This window comes from Saccostrea cucullata, unplaced genomic scaffold (assembly GCF_032062105.1).
Source record: "Saccostrea cucullata isolate Sc308-1 unplaced genomic scaffold, CSIRO_AGI_Scuc_v1 ctg512, whole genome shotgun sequence".
NCBI lineage: Eukaryota > Metazoa > Mollusca > Bivalvia > Ostreida > Ostreidae > Saccostrea > Saccostrea cuccullata.
In genome coordinates this window covers 419,176-440,772 of record NW_026935905.1, presented here as the reverse complement: position 1 = coordinate 440,772, position 21,597 = coordinate 419,176, and the positions used below count along the sequence as shown (strand labels likewise).

Below are 21,597 nucleotides of genomic sequence, written 5' to 3'. Positions count from 1 at the left end.
TTGTTAAATTAGAAAAAAATATTATATATGTATTTTTCAAAATGTAATCCAAATTTTATTTTTATTTCGTTTTAATACATAAAACATTTTTTCTTGCATTATTATTTTAGCAAATGATCCACTTGTTATAAATATATTCAACGATTTCTTGACAGTAAAAACTTAACAAAGGGAAATAATCAAAAGCTGAACCCGCTTTTGATTGGTTAGTTTGGATCTTGAATTTCGAAACTCGAATTTCGAATCTCGATTCTCGTATTTCGAAACTTGAATCTCGAATGAGCCCTCTGGGCTTTCGTAGTCTGACGCATCTGATTCATATTTGGATATCTAACATCTAACAACTAAGCTACATGATAAACATGATGGCTTTAAGTTTCTAATCGTCAACCCCCCTTACTTATGCAGCAATATACCTTCATCACCTGCATATGGGGTTTATATCTTTCAGTTGATTCGATACACAAAAGCATGCTCTAGTATGCACAATTATTTAAAACAAACGAGGTAAATTATTGACAAACGATTTGATGAAACCAGAATATCAGCAGTATTTTTTAAAGCTATCATTTCGTACGTTCTATGTTCGTTCGATAAAGTGACATGGTCAGCAAATAATATTTTTCATCGAGTTAAATGCTGACTGAAGTTTTTCCTTCTAATTGTAAGGACATTATTTACCCATTGGCAACAGATTTTTTTTTATTATTTTCCCATCATGACAAGGAGCACTCGGCGGGTCTGACCGGTAGGCGGGGAAGTTCAATCCTCCGCGAAACCTAATCCCACCTCTAATGTTTAGAAGATCCGTGCTTGCTATACTCCAATTTTGTATTGTTTAATCGACTTTTGAGCTTGAATACTGTTCTCTCCATATATTTCACATTTATTTCTTTTTAAATTATCAATTTTACCTTATCATAACAAGTGAAACGCCACGCTTTGTTTCAAGGTGTCATAAATACGTCTACCTGATCAATATATAGGACTCATGCCGGGTGTTATCGGTCAACAGGGGATGCTTGTTTCTCTTAGGCACCTGATCTCACCTCTGGAATTTCCGGGGGTCCGTTTGCTACAATTATTATAGCAGATAATAGTATTAAATACGAAGAGCACTCAGCCAGCTATCACGATTTACAGAACTCGGTTACATACCGGTATTTAATTGCATACACTAGCATTCCCTACACTGGACCAAGGCTAGAAAATCGTTCTTAATGGTGGTGCATAGATAAAGCTTCGACTGTGAACGCAATCTTACATTTACAGGAAGTATCCTCAGGTTAGATTAAAAACTCAATTTTGTTTAAATTGTAGCCCCAAGAGTATGATAGGGCCAAAATAAGGGATCAAAATTTTACAATAGATAGGAATAAAATAAAATTTGTATTTTTTAAAGACTTGTATGCCTCTTTCGATTATATATAAAATCCCAAGTTAATAGAGCATTTCTCTACTTGGTCCTAAGGTTGAGGAGGGGTTAAATTTAAGCTTATTTATTAGATTATTCAAATATGCAGAAAAAGCACCTCTCAAGAACAGCAAGGTCATAATAATCACAGTATCACCTAAGCATCCGTATGATGTGTGGATCAATTTCGAAAAAAAACATGACCTCAAGAGTGAGGACAGTGTTAGTCAACAATTTTCATCGGAATTAACAGTTTAAAATAACTACCTTGGACCTATGTAGGGAAAGCTAGTGTAGGCAATTAATTCCCGTTACAAAACTGCATGTACATGTATCATTTTTGGGGTACATATTTTTAAAAATATAATAGAAATTCAATACATATTTTATTGCCAAGGAACCTGGCTTATGCCAATAAGAATAAAAAATGGAAGTGCTTAAATCTGCAGAATAGCAGAAAAACCTATCCCATTTGGTTTAGGTCAATGCTGTTATCACATCTCCATAATTAATGCAGTGAGTCAAACTTCATCGATCGGGTCTTTCGAGTATTGCCAATCTGAACTGTATCGCTGGGACCAAAACGAAGAATAAAAAATATTTCAGTTCTCCAAGAGATCGATAGAAGCTCTGACTAACGTGAAACCAGCTCTCTCTTCGCCGGGATCCGCGGATGGTTAGCTGGTATCGTACGTGAACGTTCCCATCGATCTGGACAGACTTTCCTACCTCCAAGTATCACTATTTTCTACCACATTCCTGGATTCCGCTCAGACATTTATTTATCATTGCGGCATATCACTGGCGTCTACTGTCCGGAATAGGAGACCTGGGGATGCGAGTCTGAAATTTAACCCTGTGTTCCTTCTAACAACTGTGAAGTGACAAAAGCAATTTTGGCGAAACATGAAGCCGATTTGGACTGTTTTGGTTGTGTTTGGAATAGTTCTTGTACTTTCTCAATATTCCACACAGGAACCAATTAATAAATCAGGTAAGAATTGCAAAAATTATAATGATAAATATATGCTGAAATATGTGCTTATCATAATTAAAGTGACCACTAAAATTTTAACATATCTTTCAACGTATAAACATTCCAGATGAATTGTATGTTTTAGAAGTTCATTTTCTTATTTTATCTACTTTTGATATAGCTTATAATTTAAGTCTATTAAATATTCTATTTAAGAGATTTCTGAGAATGAGGAATAAGGTGGTAGATTCATCAAATTCGAACGGAAGCATATTATGTGTACTAAATCTAAGCATTTAGTTGCCCTTATACGAAAATAAATAAGCAACCTATACCAGAATTAAAATTTACCATGAACAAAACGATGCCTTATTTTAAAATATTTTTGTTTCTTTTAATGTCTTGAACAATCCTGTAGAATTTTTATGATCTTTATTTCAAAATTTTTAACGTTAAAATATCTTTACTCTTTTTTTTATTATTTTTGGCATCGATTTATAATTATTTCATGAAATAAATGGTAGTGTTAACATTGTTACTTAACAAATAATTGACATTTTTTTTTAAAAGAGCTTTGAAATCTGAAAGTGTTCCATGCATACTTTGCCTTTCAAATAAATTCATTAGTCTTTGAGTCTTTGACATCAAATTTTCAAAAGGTGAGACAGACGCCAACAGAATTACAAAAAGCCGGGATACGGAAACTTTACACGAATTTATGTCGTGCAATTATATAAAAAAAAAAGACAAATCAATTACTATTCGTCTTGTTATATCTTGTCTTTGATGTATTTTTCAGATGATCCACAGATTTTTAAATTACCAGAAAAGGTTACAAAAAAATATACTTTGATTTCTGATTTGGAAATCTTTGAGATATTCTAGCCACGTTCATTGGTTCATTGCCAAATTTCAGGAAAATCAAATAAAATATTTCATTAGGCATGCATCTGATCAATACTATTACAATGATAAGTGATCGTATGTTATGAAGATAAATATTTTCTGCAGAGTGCATTCTGTCGCCGAATGGTACCTGTCACTCTGATGATATCCTAATATTGATTCAGTTCATCAAATGTTTAGCCTCCAATTAATGGCATTTTATACTAATCGTCCAGGGGAATCTGCATTATGTACTATGGCAATTATCTATAGACCCATTTGGACAGATAAAGCCCTGCTGGTTTAGAGTACCCAGCAGACTGTCTGTATCATGGCTGAAACACATTTTAGTCACGAGTTTTTATTTTTATTTCCCTACTTACTATTGTATTTTCTTGCAGAGAAGAGCAGTATCTATTTTATAGGCATAGTTATAATTTATTATTACAATATTTATAAGATAAATCTCTCATCAAATGAGTATAATTAACCACTTTTATTTCACATTAAAATATTAAGGATGGACAAGCTTTGTTTCCTCGTTACCATACTGCATTTAAATAGGAGTATATATATGGTGTCCATTACGATATCACGTTTCTGTTTTCAAGATTTTTTTTTTGTCATTATGTTTTGAAAAATATAATACGGTTATGCAGGTACATGTACTCCTTATTCAAATCAGCTTCATAGTTACCTAGAAGTTGTAATTTTAATTTTTCAATTTCAGAATGAAAATTTTGCACGTAAAAAAATACTTTTTTAGAATCTCGAGAATTAAAATGAAAAAAAGTTCAGGAAAGAGTTTCTCTATTTAATTATGAACTGAATTTGTTTTGAAATACCCCAAAATTATATGATAGCAATATATTAAAAGAAACTGGACTCACGAATTTTTTTATTCCCTTTATACATGTTATAAATACAAACATAACATTTTGTAAATGTTTTTTTTTTTAAAAAGGTTTGTTTTCATTTAGCCTTGACCTTCTTGGCAGAAAATTGATCATATCAGCATAGAAATTACAATGTAGCCTTAAAGTGAAAAGTGGTGAAAAACTGTGCACTTAAAAAATATTTTAAAAATAAGACAGGAGATTGTTTTGTATGTTTTGTTAAGGAAAAGGAAAATAGACTGCATTGAAAATTTCTTGGTTAAGAAATGAATCCATTTTTGCATTACATACGTTGAAAGAATAAAACTATTGCTTTTGCGATGCATGCATGTCTTCTCTATATCATTATTATCGTTTTAGGATCTAGGAATTTTTTATGCTTTTGGGATCAAAAGAACTCTGATATATGTATCCCAAAAAATTATGTTTCTGGTTCAACCATTTTCTTTTGGCAGCAATCCAGATTTGCTTTCTGCTTTTCTGCTTGTCGTAACCAGAATTAGAAATAGAGATTAAGCGATCATCCACGAGACGTACACTTTTAATTTAGTAGTCACTCACGACTGTGTAGTAATATTGATTATGCAAATCCCTCCTCGTTTCCCCTCTACTTGACAGGTTACATCTTCCCGTATTCCGTTAATAATTCAATTAAGTCCGATATTCCTCAGAAATAAATACCTACTGGAAGGGTCTTTTTAATTAGATTTTATATTGTAAACTGAGGCCTAATTTATATTTTTTAAACAAAATATTGGTCTTTTATATTCAAGTGATGATTGTCTAAACGTTGAAAATCAAAACGAAACTAAAAAAAAAGAAAATGTGAAAATTGTTATGAAATTTCTATGTCATCACAATGATTTTGAATAGCATATAAAAGTACTTTAAATAACTCTAGAGGTTTGCTTATGTCTGCTTTTACGTATTAAGAGAAAAAAAATAAAGAGATATTTGTCTGCAGTTTTATGCAGGGCTAGTCTTTGAAAAACATTCTTTGGGCCTCCCAGACTCTCGAATAGCATCATGATAATATTGGAACTTCTTATCATCAGGAACTTCCAACTGATTAAATCTAACAAATTCATCCTTACAATTCTAACTTAAATTTGTTTTTATTCTTGCAGTCCTCTATCTGCATTTCTAGATAAAAATATCGTGATACTTATACAAATGAAAAGTGGACCTAATATGTGGAATTCTGGCATAATATGAAAATTAATAAATACATACGTACATTTATACATTAAATGTCCCATAATAGAGAAGTGAAGTAGGGGTATACTACACATTCTACTGTTCATGCATGCATGGGGTATTGCATGATAATTGCCTCGATATCAACTCGCCCACATCCGGGCTCTCGGGAAGTGCTACTGGGATTTCAGCAGAGGCAAATCAATCCCAAACTGGTTTGTTGCTGGCTCTGAACAAAATGTCAAAGCTTTACCCACAAAGTCACGTTTTATCCCTTTATCATTTTTCTGATTTAAATGTCATTAATAGTGTAATCAGCCATTAGATAACCAATGTGTTCAGACGAACCTTGCATGAACGGAACTGAAAACGATTCGGATGTTTGTCGGTTTTCTTCTGCACTTTATATGTAAGTGATACTCGATATTTAATTACATATCCCGTTTCCCATTTTGCACAATAAGTTGAGAAAATATAAGTGTACTGATTCGACTTGTAAATCTTCAAATACAATTGATTGAAATGAGTCATTCTGAATCAATACGTCTGAAACGATGACATTCCCCACAGAATTCTGAGTTCTCGGCATCCTAATGATGGAACCAATATATCCTGATTGACAGTAAATGAATCAGCAGGATGATATGTTCCCTTTAGATGCCTGTTGTAAGGACATCCATTGATCAAATAATTTTGTGTTGTTTATTCTGCTTTGAAATATATATTTGCTTATATGTTTAGGTAACGTAAAGCTAGTGATTACGTTACATATTTGGATTCTGTTGATACAAATGTTATATTCTGATCTTTTTAATTTACTGGATGTTATTAACTACAAAAATTGAACACGACAACTCGACATACTGTTATTTTTGTATTTACTACAAACCAGTAAATAAAAAAATACAAAAGGACAAAAACGTTAATCATTTTAGGAGCGAATTTTTATTGGTCAAGGTTTACTTTTAATAAGAATTTTTCTTTTTCTTTAAAAATTGTCAACTTTTTGTTAAAGTAAAACTTCGATGACTTTTTTCTTGCTAAAGATTGCGGAAACTGGGATTGTTTTCCTTGTGCAGACCTATATTTGTATTCATAGAAGCAGAATTTGACCAAAATCTTACACGTGAAAAGAATGAAATTCTTGCTGTGGCCTTTAACACGATATTTAGATATATCCACGAATTATTGTATATTTACAATGGTCATTTCCATTCTCATGTCGATACGATATATTCCGAGCTTCAGTTAAAAGAAACATAAAAGTCTGACACATCGGTTTCACTTCTGGTTATTTTTTTTTGAAAAAGACGTTAATAGTAATCTAAAAACCAAGCTTTGTGATAAACGTGATGACTTTATCTTTTCAATTGTCAACTTCCCTTTCTTATTCAGCAATATACCTTCTTTACCTGCATACGGGGTTTATATCTCTCAGTTGATTCGATACACTAGAGCATGCTCTTCGTATGTACAATTTCAAAAACGAGGTAAATTATTGACAAACGAGTTGATGAAACAAGAATTTAAGCAGTCCCGTTTCAAGTCATCATTTCAAAAGTTCTATGGAACTTGTCAGCAAATACAATTTATTTTGAGTCAAATGCTGACTGAAATTTTTCATACTAATTCTTAGTCCATTATTTACACACTGAATTGACGACGGATTTTCTTGCTATTTCCTGATCATCACAAGGAGCACACGACGGATGTGACCGGTTGGCAGGTGATGCTCACACCTCCATAGCACCTGATCCCACCTCTGATGTTTTGGAGGTCCATGTTTGCTCTGCTTCTATTTTGTATTGTTTTATGGAATTTTGAGCTTGAATACTATTCGCTATCTCCAAAATATTGGATCATGCATGCTACTATGCAGACTATTCCTTTATCAAAATTAATTTTTATAATTTTTTTTACATAATTTTTTTTAACTAATCAATTTTTTTCTCTGATGCATACAATACAGTGCATAGACCTGAGGCTTTACGAGAAGATGTATGTAACATATCCCGTCATTCAATATTCTTGTACATATCATACCAGCATCTGCTCTGTTTTCAAAGTTCATCGCATTTTTTTTCACATTGATTCTTTTTAGCTTGCGTATGATGGGAGAATAAGCCCCATGATAATCGTAAATGACGATAAGTTATAGAAAAGAGGGAACTCTTCCATATTAGATGAGTTTGCTTCGTGTTCGAACACGATGAGTCATCTCCATCTGATTATCTACAGCAAGAGACTGGTTAGGTATTCTCCAGGCTAAGGAGAAGATTCACATTAGTAATAGAAATCTGATATCCTATAGCTAGATAATTTATAAGGGTGTCCACGTGGACAAATTTGTATTTATCATGTCCTGTGGCGTAAGATGAAGTTCGTTAAATTTCATTCCGGAATTCACCAATCCAGACTTGTCGTCTTCATTGAGTACACGTTGTACATCATTACTTGAAATCAATAAGTTCGTGCAAGTTTTCGCAACTAGACTGTAATTGTGTTTTAGGAAACAATACTCTTTGGAAGTTTTCATCAATCATTAATTTGATTGACATAGACAATTTTTATCATGCTTACAATGAATCACGTATAAATATATTTACTATTCTTCAGGAGATCAAAGAAAAATCAAGGTATACACGATCCTTATTAATTTAACTTTTCTTGGTTTCTCTTTACAGGCAATGACCGTCATCCAGATTTAATTAATATAGATGAAGGTTCTCTACATAATTCCAAGCCAAGACCAAAACCTGCTGTTACAATAGACAGAGATGATGATGACGAAGATGGAGATGATAGTGACGTCATCGACGGTTCCGGCTCTGGGGCCAGTGAAGTTAAATTGGAAAGCACCACATTACACCCAACACAATACCCAGGTTACAGTTCTTTAACATATCTACATAATAATTGTGCTGCTGTTCATTAGCATATCTATATGATTTTGTGCTGGTGTTCTTTAGCATATCTATATATATAATAAGCAATTAAACCTCTTTCATTTTTTTTAATCAAAATATTGGAATTCGGTCAATGCCCACAGTTGATTGCTGTTTATGCTCTGTTGCCCATTGCTGTTCATAGAACACCATATTTCTTGTAGGGATTTTATATTTGACATTCATTAATGCTCTCTTGTGGTATTTCTTTACACTTCATAAATGGAGGTTTGTTTAAAATGCTGCACTGGGTGAAGTTCAATGTTAGAACAATTAACTTTACTAATTTTCATCGGAACCCAAAGTACTAGAGAACTTATATACCCTTGACAACTTGTTATATTCATGCTTTTATCCATCCAGAAAAAATCAAATTGAATCTGTGATTACACCAACTGAACTTTGCCTACAGGACTTTTTACTTAATGATTCCAGGAAAATGCTTAATTACTTGGTCAAATCCGAAGTTACTTTGATGTGTGTTACAGTTTTCCTTATGAATCTGAATTTCTTCTTCATAAAGATTAAATCTAATAACAAGAACAGTCTAATTTTTATCCAATGGAATTGTCCTTTTAACAATATTGCATCCAAGTAACAAGATCGATATTTCATATACATGTATTTAAATGATTGCAGTATTGCACAGGAAAATCAAATCTTGCTATGTCAACATTGTATTTTGTAAAATTAAGAACCTAAGACTGACGCATCAAATAAATTACTTCCTTTTTGATAAAAACAACTTATAATGAAATTAATGATCATATGAATGAAATAAATGATGGAGGATTAAACGAAAAAACGAAACTGTTAAACATTGCAAACACAAATACGAGAAAGGGTGAGAAAACGAATAGTGATCGATCCCAAAATGCTTAAGTTAAACAATGTAAATCAGAGGTAGGGGATATCAAAGCATGAAATTTCCAAAGGTGTGATCATGATACAAGGACTGATGAGCACCCAACATCGCCCTGCCTCACCCGCCGTGAGCACTATGAATTGATTAAGAATATGAAATAATCAACATTAATGCCAATTCAGTTTTGAACAAATGCTTCAAAATTTATATGAAACACAGTAGCCAAAATACGCCCCATTGATAGGTTGTATTTCCTAACACGGTTATTATAACGATCATAGAGTTAATGAAATGATGACTTTAAACGGGTATGTTGAAACCTCTATACATCAACTTATTTGTCATTTGCCTCCTCTGTTTAAAATTCATTGTATTTGGAGCATGTCATGGGATTTTGAATAAACTCGTTAATGGAAGACATAAAAAAAGAAAGTTAACGATGGAAAATACTTAAAGCGAATTCATTTCAACTCACATACTCTGAGAAGTTCATGGTGTCGTAAAAGTTTTTACAAAGCATACAAAACATTGAATGGTTATTCATACTGAATTCAGAGGTATGTTGAATTGATAATTTTTGGAAGTAAGAAATAGTTCACTTAAATGAGAATGATTTCGCTTATAAGGTATGGCGTTTGTGCATGAAATGTTTTATACTAGTCTTAAATTATGTATTAAATTAACTCTAATGAATTTTTTCATCATATCTAATAACTATAGCAAATACGTATATTGCAAAAGTTCTGAAGAAATAGGCCAATTTAAGCTTAAATTTAACACAATTTTACTATTATCATAAAACTAACATAATAAACCTAGTTTTAATTTTTCATTTCTGAATATTGAAAATAATTTAATAACTTTTTTGTTCTCAAAAATTTTATATGACTTATCAAGATTTAAAAAAGATGGTGTTTCAAAATTTATTTGAATAAAATAATAATGGAATTGATTGATGTATTAGACATAATTAGAGTGTAAAAAATTAAAGTTAAACTTCGTAGCTCCAAAAGAAGTTCATTGATGGTAATTTTTGATTTTATATTTAATTAAGCTATTATTTAAAATTTGATGAGCGAAAACTGGGTTACGAAACACGGTCAGAATTAAATAGTTCTCTATTCTTTCTGTGGCGTGTGTTTATAGTTTCTTTTCCTTCGAAGTACTTGTCTTATCTCATCGATCTTTCGTTCACAATTTTCCTTTTACCGAATAAACTTTCACTTAAGACTTCTTCAACATCTTCATTGATGTTATCAATGCTTTTTCTGCCAGTACAGTACATAGAGTCAACTTGTGAAATAAATTTCAAGCTTTTTTTTAACTCAAGTACTCCTCTATAATATATTGCTTTGTAGTCACCTTTGCCTTTCATTTAATAACACTTATTCCGTTTTCTAGACTGGTCTTCTAGACTTGTGTTAACTTATTTTTCTCATGTATGAACTTTCTCAGTAAGTTGAACTTAAAGCTTTTAAGTGCTGTGTTCCGGCTTTTTGTGTACTAGTACTTTATTTTTCTTTGTCTACAATGCAATGTATTTCCTACACCGATGAAACTCAACTGTCTCTTCTAGTGCATGAACCTTTACTTATTTTTCCATCTGAAAATAATCTATGAAGCAAAATACATTTATTGCCTTCCTCCTAAAACATTTGTCGTTGTTTGATATGTCTTTTACACTGATGACAATCAGATATTCTCCTCCAAATCATCATAAAAGACTATATCGGTAATGACCGATATTTGCCCCCAAAATCAAACCTTGACAGAGAAATATATAGTTATGTTCTAAAACAGGGTGATATCTGCAGACTTGAAAGAACTGATTATTTTCTTAAGACATGGCGTCATATGTTGGATATGACGTCAAAAATGACGTAAATTTAAAATTTCCATGATTTCTACAGAAAAGGGTGTATTACGTCGATATTTTGAGTATAAGTCACTGAGCGCAGGCGTGCTCCAGTGTAATATTTTGATCTATAAATATTACCATTCCTAATTTTTCTCTCTGTGATAACTCTGTAAAAGTTAGCGGAGTTAATTTCTTGATAATTTTACTGGAATGTAAATTAGGCAGATCAATAGGTCAGGAGCTAAGAAGGCCTAATATGCATGCAAATCTCGTGCGCATCTGTCTCTGAGTCTGACGCTAAGGAGGCCAAATATGCATGAAAATCTCGTGTGGCTGCCGTTGTGTTTGATGTCAGTGGGCGAGGACTACTGAAACTGGGATGGAATCCTCGTGTAATTCAAATCTATGTCTGAATTTTTAAAGTCTAAATCTACAATTTTATTTCACAATGAAATGGAAATATAAGGAATCACTATCTAGTTAGTATAGTATGCAAGAAACATCAACAATAGTGGGAAACATGGGATAATTTATGCATAACGGGCTTCGCCTGTTATGCAAATTATCCCATGTTTCCCATTCTAGTTAGTATAGTATGCAAGGAACATCAACAATAGTGGGAAACATGGGATAATTTATACATAATGGGCTTCGCAAATTATCTCATGTTTCCCACTATTGTTGATGCCCTGGCATACTAAACTAACTAGACAGTGATTCCTTAAATATGTAGAGTGATAGTATCAATGAAATATTTACTCAAACATTGTTCTGGAGCAGGCCCGCGCTCTATAATTGTTTTAGAAAAAATGAGCAAATTTAAGCCATTTTTCCTCTTTCTGAAAAAAATATTTTAAAAAATCCAAATAGTTTGTGGCATAATAAAAACAAAAATTGTCAATAACCTACTTTGAAACAATGTTATGTTTCATTTAATTTAGATTTAGATTTAGATTTCTTATACAATATATACAATTCAGTACATTTCAAGAAATTTTCAAAATACAACCTTTGTTGGGGTAAAAATATGCAATATACCGCATATAGTCCTTCGGACGCTTTCTCTCCATATTTAAAAAAATCAAATAGTTAGATGTATTTCTTTTAATCTGTTGTCTGTAGAAACATTTTTTTTAATTGCTTTAATCACCAGTTCTTCCTTTTCATCATATAACATATTAAATAGTATAACTATATATCATATAATTCAATAGTTATCTGTTGAAAATTTCAATGAAAATAAGTTTAGCTGTAATTTGGTAGACTTAGATCATAGAACTTTTCTCAGGACTTTATAAACAGTTGTTTTTAGTAATGTTTTTTCTGCAACCTGTTTTCTCTATTCCATACTTATCTATATGGCATTTAAAATGCAACATTTATGCTGATGATCCTATGCAAATATGCCTTTTCTTATTTGTATCTGCATTGAATGCTTAATCATATGTTTAGCTGACTTTTGTTTCATCCTATTTGACCTTATTTTTGTTATTATAAGGCTAAAATCACATTTTGGAATATAGAGTCTGATGTGTTTTCAGTGTGAACATGCAATCTACTCAACATATTTGTTGTAACAAATATGTCTTGGGAACGAAAATACCATTACAAATCTTAAGAATTCTTCATTATCATATAAAAAGTCGGTACTTGTTAACAATCTCATTGATAGTCAATAGAACTTGCGAAAAATTGATAATGTTGAGATCCTTGTTTCATCAAAGTATTTGTCAATAGGTTGCCCTGGAAGACATAAGCTCCATATTAGGTAACAATGATAGACGTACTTGTATTGCTTCATAAATAGAGGAATTTGATTATAGAAAAGTGAACTCATTACGTTAATCATACAGTTTTTATTAGATTTTTAAAAGAAATCAATAATTAAATGCATCTTATGTATAGTATTATTACATTTTCAGGTCCTGTGGTTATGGAAACACCTTCACCAATGTCAACCATGGACGATAGGAAAATCAAAGGTAAAAATCTCCTATTACGATACGGTTTCCTAGCGTACTTTCCTGATTTTTTTCTATTTCATTTCTAGGAAATGTAGGAGGTCATAAAACTTAAAATAGGTTGATTGTATAAAAAAAAACATGAACAGGAAATCAGAAACCAGGCTAAAATGTCATTTATTATTTTATTTAGTTCATTCACAATTATTGTTATTCTATAAATCAATCTGAATACCGTACAAAGTAATGTATGTTTACAGCATTCTTAATGTTGCATTTATCTATCTCAAGTCAGGCAACTAATATAACAGCTTCAATAAAGGGCATTATAAGTTGTAAAGTACTTAGCTTCTAAGAACCACAACAAACATCCTGCAGAAGGTGTTGATTGATATTTACAAATTACAATTGTCTTTGTACATCGGATGTAAAGCGACTTAGCTTTATCCTAAGTTAATGGTGTCTTTGACACCTAATTCCATATAAGGCGATGACTTGGTTGGCAGCTCCAGCAATATAGAGGCTGATAAAACGACAAAATTAATTCTCCCGGTCTCTCGAAATTAGCTACTGTTTGTAGACGATGTAATTGCCCGGTCACATGTAAAATAAACCCTTTGTCTAACTCTTTATTGATGAGATGATTCTGCCGTATTTCTGTTTTAGTATATCTTAATGCCAAGACGATGATTGTAAAACCCATTTTCTGTGTTTTCTATATTGATTTAATTGAGAAGCAAGAAATACTTATTAAATAACCTTTATTTTCATGCATACACTTCTTTTCTGTGTGAATTCATTTTGTTTGGATTTCATTTTTCTTTTTAACTCAATTGTTAAAAACATTTTAGAGTTTTAGTATTTCTTCATTTAAGAAAAATGCAATGTCGTATACTAATTTAGTGATTAGTAATTCTGTAGACAGAATTTGTAAACGGTAAAAAATAAAAATATTTGAGCATTTATATATTTGGTTTTCTTTTTCAGAAATAATCATTCAAGAAAAAGGTTCAAAGCCTCTAAAAGATGCTTCAGATAACAACACACAAGGTAAAAATTTTCTTTATATATATATATATATATTATATATATATATATATATATATATATATATATATATATATATATATATATATATATATATATATATATATTTACAAGTCGCAAACATTTCAGTCTTCGGGGCCATAAAACGTAGATGTGCTCACTTTTTAGCACCGTCTCGCTTTAATAAAAGGAATATAGAGTGGAAAACCGAGGCTAGATCAAAATGATGTTTTTTTAGCCCCAGAGCCAGATAAAATTAAAAAAAATAAAGAAATACAAACTGGATTTCAAGTAAATGGTGGGCATGAAATGAAAAAAAAATCAAAATGATTTATTTGTACGAATTGTAGAACAATGTTTTGTTCTCGCTCATAAACCATGCAAAGATGTTAATTTAATGGTGTCGATAAAAAGATTTCCTCATAGTTTCCATTAATTAATCCTAAAGTTATATGCCCTTTTAAACCTTCAAGTTTCTCGTTTCGTTTGAAAACCATTACTGATTTGATCGCAGCAAGGGTAATTTTTTTCATTTCTTTTTGTTTATTTGGAAAACAATAGAAACTTCTTTTTAATTGAACCTTCTAGATATTTGTTTATTTGGAAAACAATAGAAACTTCTTTTTAATTGAACCTTCTATAGATACTTCATCAGTTCAAATAAGTTATTTATTATGGCTATGGTGATCGAAAGGTTTTCAACAATTAATTTTTTTTTTGAAAGCAAAACATGGAATTTTTCCTTATATTATTAATAATTAATATTATCAAACAGATGAGAAAAAAAGGAACATTTTTTTTCGTTGAAGTTAATCACAGTCACGGATGTTTTAATCAATACTCGGTCTGAAAAGTGGCTTAAGGTGTTACAAAATATCCTTTCTGAAAGATATTAATCTCTTTCCTGATGACCATTTTTCTCTGCTTCCTTGATTTGACGTGAAAATAGATTTATTGAAAGTAGAGCGGAAATATCAAAAATACAATGTAGAAAATTGGCAGTAAAATATCCACCAACAGAAAGCAGGCAAACTAACTGAATTTTTCAGATTGTGGGTTAATTTTTTAAATAACTTATCTTTTGTGAAGCTTTTTTATCGTATTTCTCAAGGAATTATTTGGCGAAAAAGATAAGATGGCAGTGGTGGGATATAAAAAATCTAGATTATATTGATGTTTGCACCACTGCCCTTTCAAAAGGACATTAATCTGCGATAAAGAAGGCTTAAGTCTGCAGTATTCTTATCTTCTTTTTGCAGTATTGGTTTATGGAAATAATGTTATTACCCTAGTATCTGATGACGACAATGAACACAAGAAAAGCGAAGGTAGAATATTAAACAGCTTATCTCTCCCTGAGTGTAAAAAGTTCAGAACATTTGATTTTTGGTCGTAAAATTACCCTATATTTGAAGATTTGTAATAAGTTAAATATATTTTTAAAGCTTTAGGATGCCTTCAAGAACACAGTTATTGCCTTCTTTTCCAAAAACTTTAATTTCTACTTTTAAACACTATCCAATCATTAAAATATAACAATACATGTATATGTCATTGTAATAAATGTTTCCCGCCTGTTTAGTTACATGTATATACACATACCCTTTATAAATAAATAGAGTAACTTTGTTGGTATCTACCAGAAGGAACGTTAAAAATTCATTGTGACATGGAGTCTGACATATCTGTTTAATATTTGGATATTTTACCAAAGAATTGTGGTAATCAAACAACCAAGCTTAATGATAAATATGATGACTTTTTTTCCTTTTTGATCGTCAACTTTCCTTTCTTATGCAGCAATGTCTCCTTATGTGGGGTTTATATCTCTCACTTGATCCGATAGTCAAGAGCATGCTGTACTTATGTACAATTTATAAAACGAGATAAATTATTGACAAATAAGGATAAGTTCCTGAAACAAAAACATCAACAGTCTCGTTCAAAGTCATCATTTCGTATACAATGACCTTGTCAAAATAGACAATCTATCTATCATTTAGTCAAATACGGACTAGTTAATTTCCTGCTAATTGATAGGCCATTATTTACACACTGAGTTGTCCACGGATTTCTTCTTGGTCATGACAAAGAGCACATGGCGGGTGTGACCGGTCGTTAGGGGATGTTCATTCCTCCATAGCACCTGATCCCACCTCTGAAGTTTTAGAGGTCCGTGTTTGCTCTGCTCCTGATTTGTATTATTTAGATTTTTGAGCTTGAATACTGTTCTTTATCTTCATATGTTTCATCAACAATATAATCTTATAAAGACTCTATTGACACTGATAATAAACTGAATTTTCTATATTTACAGATAAAAAGGCAGCCTCCCATATATTGGCTGAAAAGATTAAAGAAACTGGAAAAAATCCTACACTACCAGAGGAGACGAAGCAAGAACAAAGTATGCATTATCATAAACATGTAAACTTCAGACATAGTCTAATAATTGATGTTTTCCGTGGCAAGACATCTGACAATGTTCATACAATCGCTTAATCAATCAATGCTTTCTTCGAGTTTGCATTTTTTTAATTTGCCCAATTGCCACAAGAGGTGAAAAACGAGAATACTTTTCTGCATATTATATTTTTAAAAGCACATAATATTGACATTTAATATTATTTCAATAAGAGAAAATATGTTCTTATTTGTTAAATCGTTTGTTTTTAATCATGGTTCATGTGTCATATTTCACCATTGCAAACATTAAAAAAAGTAAATTCGAAGACAACGAACTGTATATTTTATATACAAAAACCTATAAGCTATACAAACATGTGAAAAGGGCATTAAACACAGACCCCTGGGAATGTCAGAGGTGGGATCAGGTGCCTAGGTTTCTTTGATATCAGAATGTCTAGATTTTAATTAATCATGAGGAATAGTTGTAAAGTGTGGAAACTCTGCATAATTCTGTTGAGAATAATATTTTCATCAACAAATTCTCAGATAAAGTAAATTGATGAAGCAATTTAAAATCTAGGTTTTTTTTTTTAAATTAATGATACAAAATATATATAGCGTTTAAACATTTTGTCCCAACGATACTTATTATCTTGAGTATTTTTAAACTCATGGTTATTTTTACTTAATTCTTGCAGGTGACAGAATTTGTGAAGCTCTTGCATGTAAATATGGTGCAAAATGTATCGAAAAAGAACCACTTAACTTTGAATGCATCTGTCCAGTTGGCACATGCGCAGACGAGGAGGGTGCAGAGGTGTGTGGGTCTGACGGCAAGACATACCGAGGCTCTTGTCAGCTGGAGATGGAGAGCTGCAAGCAACAGAAAAACATCTCTATAGTTAAACAGTCTAGCTGTACGTTTGTTACTTCTCAGTCTCCGAGATTCAATTAAGATTCAAATTACAATAAATAACGCACAAGTTTCATTAGTACAGCATTTAATGAGCAGTACTCACTGAGACTTACACTCAAAATTCCCTTCATTAATAAAAATATAATATGTGAAAATCGCTTTGAATATTTTTACAATTGTTCCAAATACACAAATACAAGATATGAGAAATGTTTCTGAAACTTAAATATGATTATTTTCATCATTTTTTTACAGGTGAGCAAGAATCTCTAGAAATATGCCCGCTATTTCCAGGTTTGTTGATCGAAATTATTGGGGTTTTTTTTCAATTCGTCTTTTTTCTGGTATCTGCACGACAAGCACTTGAACGAATTGTATTAATTTATGCATTTCACTGAGACACTTGTCTTAATTGGTCTTTTGGTACAAATTTAAAGTTGAAATAAAAAATACACTTATTTTAAGTTAAATATAAAATTGAAAACAGCATATCAATAAATTTTCATCCAATCAGTTCTAGAACAAATTGAATTGTAGTCTAATCCACTGTCTATGTTAGGGTTTGGTTTGTTTTAAAAGGAAAAAACAAAATAACTAAATTGTAACAAAGCCACATAAAATATGCAAATAATATAAAACTATATGAAATGAATTTCAAAATATTCTTTTTGAGGGTTTTTTTTTATTTGATGTTGTGGAAAGAAATAATGTTTTCTACAACTTACACCAATGAAATTAACAAAACAGAACACTGTTTAAAATCACAAAATTATTCTGAAAAATTGAAAATCGGTCATAGAGAAGCCAATGCAAGAATCTGAAATTTGTTCATTATTGGAAAATGTTGGCATTGCATGACTTTTTCAATGGACAATGCAGGCACCAAGACAATCTGTCCAATGAAGATATTATCTGCCTCTTTCAAGAGCCAATACATGTATTGTCAGACTCCTCAAGAACCAATGCAGGGATAGAGAGTAGATCAAAAGCCAAAATAGGCGCTTTTGGAATCTCCGAAGAACCAGTGCAGGTATACAGAGATTCCCAATGGCCTATGCAGGCATAGGGTAACTTTCTTTGCATTGACAGACTGTGGAGTCGCACAATACCGTATTGACTGACTTAAGAACTGGAATTGCCTGGATTTACTAGCTATAGAGTTAACTAATACCTGCATTGACAGAATGTGTAATTGTCCAATGCCTGCATTCACACAGACTTTGGAATCCGCTAATACCTGCATTGATTGACTGTACTGTTAGCTATTGCATCCATTGACAGACTTTGGTGTCGGACAGTACATCATTGAGTAAGTCAATGTGTGCACCGAGAAACATTGAAGCTAGCATTTAATCTACAAAGTCATGAAATCCTTGCATTGAAAAATACTAAATTACCTGCATTTTTATCCATTTCTGATGATTATATACTAGTAGCATTGCAAAAATACAGAATAAAGCGATTGAAAATGGAAAAAGTGATTGAATATTTTAAGTAAAAGTTTTATTTTTTCCTTTGCCAAATTATTAGCTATTCTTCTCAGACTTGAATAGATGAATTTTAATTCGTATGTTTAAATTTTGTAATAATCCAACATCGAAAACACAACATTTTAGCTTAAGAATTGAAAAATAAGAAAAATCTATTTTCATATTATGAAATGAGGCTTTGACTACCGAATAATCAATTTATACTTGTATCTAGTCCCAAAGTGGAGTCCATGGTCAATGTGGATAGAGTCTGGTGCCTCTGAGTTCCGTTTCCGGGTTTGCCTTTCCCATGAAACCGGAAGTTCAGGATGTGACGGAAAATCTATTGAGGAGCGGAAGTGTAGAAGTCGTAGAGTCGGTAATTGTCAGTCTCCGCTAGGAAAGCCCATATCTAGAAAGGAGAGTAAATGCGAAGGAAGCAACGTTGCCGACTACACAAAACTAGGTATACTAGGATAAAACTATGTGTAAATTCTTTTTTTTCTAACCAGTTACATTTGTTAAAGACTTGCTATTCTTAAAAAGTGGGGCTTTATACAGTACATCATACACAGAGTAAGATACAAATGGTTTGAAAAAACAGTATGTCTCAAATCTGCTGAATGTACAATTATTTTTTAATCAATATGATCTTTCGATAATTTTGATCGAAAAGCAGATCAAATACACCTATTAAGACGACTTTTGTTTCATTTTCAGATATTTTGCTCCCAAGTTTAAAAAACGAAGGTGAGAATTTTTCAATCGGATTTTTGCACAATACATAACCATAACCGATTCGACATTGTTTATGCTTAATTTTGCATTCAATTTTACCATATAGCCTCTTCATTTGTACTTTGATGATCTTGCAGATTGTTTCGATGAAATATTGAGAAGTATGACTCATGAATTTGTCTGTAATCTTCATTTGTATACCCACTCGATTTTCCCTTGTTTTCCTGCTTCCATATCGATTTTTCTTGTGAATAAAATAATGAAGTCCTTGAAAATGTTTTGTATACATCCTTTCTGTTTTATTTGTTCATAGGGAAAATTTCAAAAATACGGGGAGAGAGAGAGGATGTTTTATCAATTTCTAGTAGTAATTTATTTTGTCATAGAAGAATCCCAGATCTGTCATAAAGAGATATTTTTTTTATGTCTCACTAATGTGCTGTTGATCGGACGGAGATGTAGAATTTAATGAGGAGTAAAAAACACAGTGTGTGAGGCTTTCCGATTGTAGAAATATTTCTCTGATGTGTACCTGATGTAGGATATATTCAGTAAACCTGAAATGGGTGAAAGCATTTCAATTTTAAATCCAACTTTTGAGTACATGTTTTTAGTAGGAGATTCATACGGTACTGAATCCTCTTAAACGTATTTTTTGTGCCTTCATTTTCTAATCTTACCATAAAAAAGACATTTTTCACACATTATCAATATCCAGTTTATTCATGCAAGATACTTGTATTAAATTCGAATTCTGAAATCTTTGACAATCTTATGTTTTCCATTGTCGTAATCTCCAAATACTGAGGAAATGTTCCTCGAGAGGAATACTGAAAGATTTATCGGCAAACACAACCATGCTTTCTTTAATCTTTTTTGTTATAATTTTGCTCTGTGTCATGCACCCACTCATCCTGCCGCGGACGATTTCTCGATTGTTCTTAATTCCGCATACTCTGCAACAACCCAACGTAATTTAGATAGCAAAGGACAACGGGAAGTTTTCTTTTCACAGATTCATCCTATTTTTATCTTCTAATATTCTTGTACGCATCAAGTCTTTCAAGTCAAACAAAGGGCATATTTAATATTTCCGATGTGGATTGTAATAAATCCTTTTTTCTGATGAAATACGCGATTCCACAGAGAACTAGATTAACCTCGAAACTCTGAAGCATTGAATCCAACAAACTCAGCAGAAAATTGCAGATTGTTTTGCGAAAAGGCAAAACGTTAAATCGTTAATTTTTTACTGTCTCGCTAGACTCTGTAATTCTTGATTTTTTTCTGAAATTAATTTAACAATTTGATTTTTGTTATTGATTAAATCATTTGATAAATAAAGTTTACTTCTGAGGCAAACAAGTTTTCAACGGTGTGAACCACCATCCAAACTGGGGTTTGTTATAAAAGAAGCGGGAAAGACGAGAAAATAGAAATATATGTCAGACTGTTTAATTTTCTCAGTTTTTTCTTACTTTTCTTATTTTTCCTTGCAGATTATGACTGCATGTTTTCTCTGTATGACACCGCCGAGTCCAAATTTGTCCACACAAATTGGACCCTCAACCAGCTGTTAAACAAAGGGGATCCAGTGGTCTGGTGTGCCCACAGAGGCATGTTTGTTCCTTTTGTATCTGCAAATCAGAGGTGCAGTCATCATCTCAAGGACTTCTGCAACAAACCAAAGGTCTGTGCACAAAAGAAGAGAAAGGGACTAAAGGACCGAGGAGACTTCAAGAAGAAATGTTGGAAAAAATTTCTGTTGGGAGAATCTCTTCCAGTTGCACTACCTCTACACGATAAGTATTTCATCTGCCAGAGGTTCGCAGACGAAACTGAATTTGCTCATATCTTTGGAAACAAGCCTCTCTTCACAACAGTGTACGACACCAAAAGGAAAATTCCACTAATCTCATTTGGTCGCTTCAGCAGTCTTGGAGATAAGTCTTGGCCCGCTGTACCTACTATGATTGAGAAAGGTAGTTAACCTTGAATACGTCTCATTATGAATCGAAAAA

The 21,597-nt window shown here is 32.0% G+C and overlaps 1 protein-coding gene across 2 annotated transcripts in view; it reads left to right on the top strand.

The window, feature by feature from the left end:
• The window catches only part of LOC134244193 (uncharacterized), a 32,540-nt gene that overhangs the window by 8,517 nt on the left and 2,426 nt on the right, over positions 1-21,597 (top strand). Inside the window, exons 1-11 of one of the 2 annotated variants that reach the window (XM_062726463.1) lie at positions 1,946-2,408; positions 8,053-8,253; positions 12,959-13,018; positions 13,985-14,047; positions 15,304-15,372; positions 16,362-16,451; positions 17,152-17,370; positions 17,625-17,663; positions 19,074-19,304; positions 19,559-19,588; positions 21,076-21,558. In XM_062726463.1, the coding sequence (XP_062582447.1) occupies positions 2,321-2,408; positions 8,053-8,253; positions 12,959-13,018; positions 13,985-14,047; positions 15,304-15,372; positions 16,362-16,451; positions 17,152-17,370; positions 17,625-17,663; positions 19,074-19,304; positions 19,559-19,588; positions 21,076-21,558 (1,573 nt within the window). In that variant the 5' untranslated portion in view covers positions 1,946-2,320. Of the gene's footprint in view, positions 1-1,945; positions 2,409-8,052; positions 8,254-12,958; positions 13,019-13,984; positions 14,048-15,303; positions 15,373-16,361; positions 16,452-17,151; positions 17,371-17,624; positions 17,664-19,073; positions 19,305-19,558; positions 19,589-21,075; positions 21,559-21,597 lie in introns of those variants that run through there. The other variant, XM_062726462.1, reaches the window with a different exon arrangement.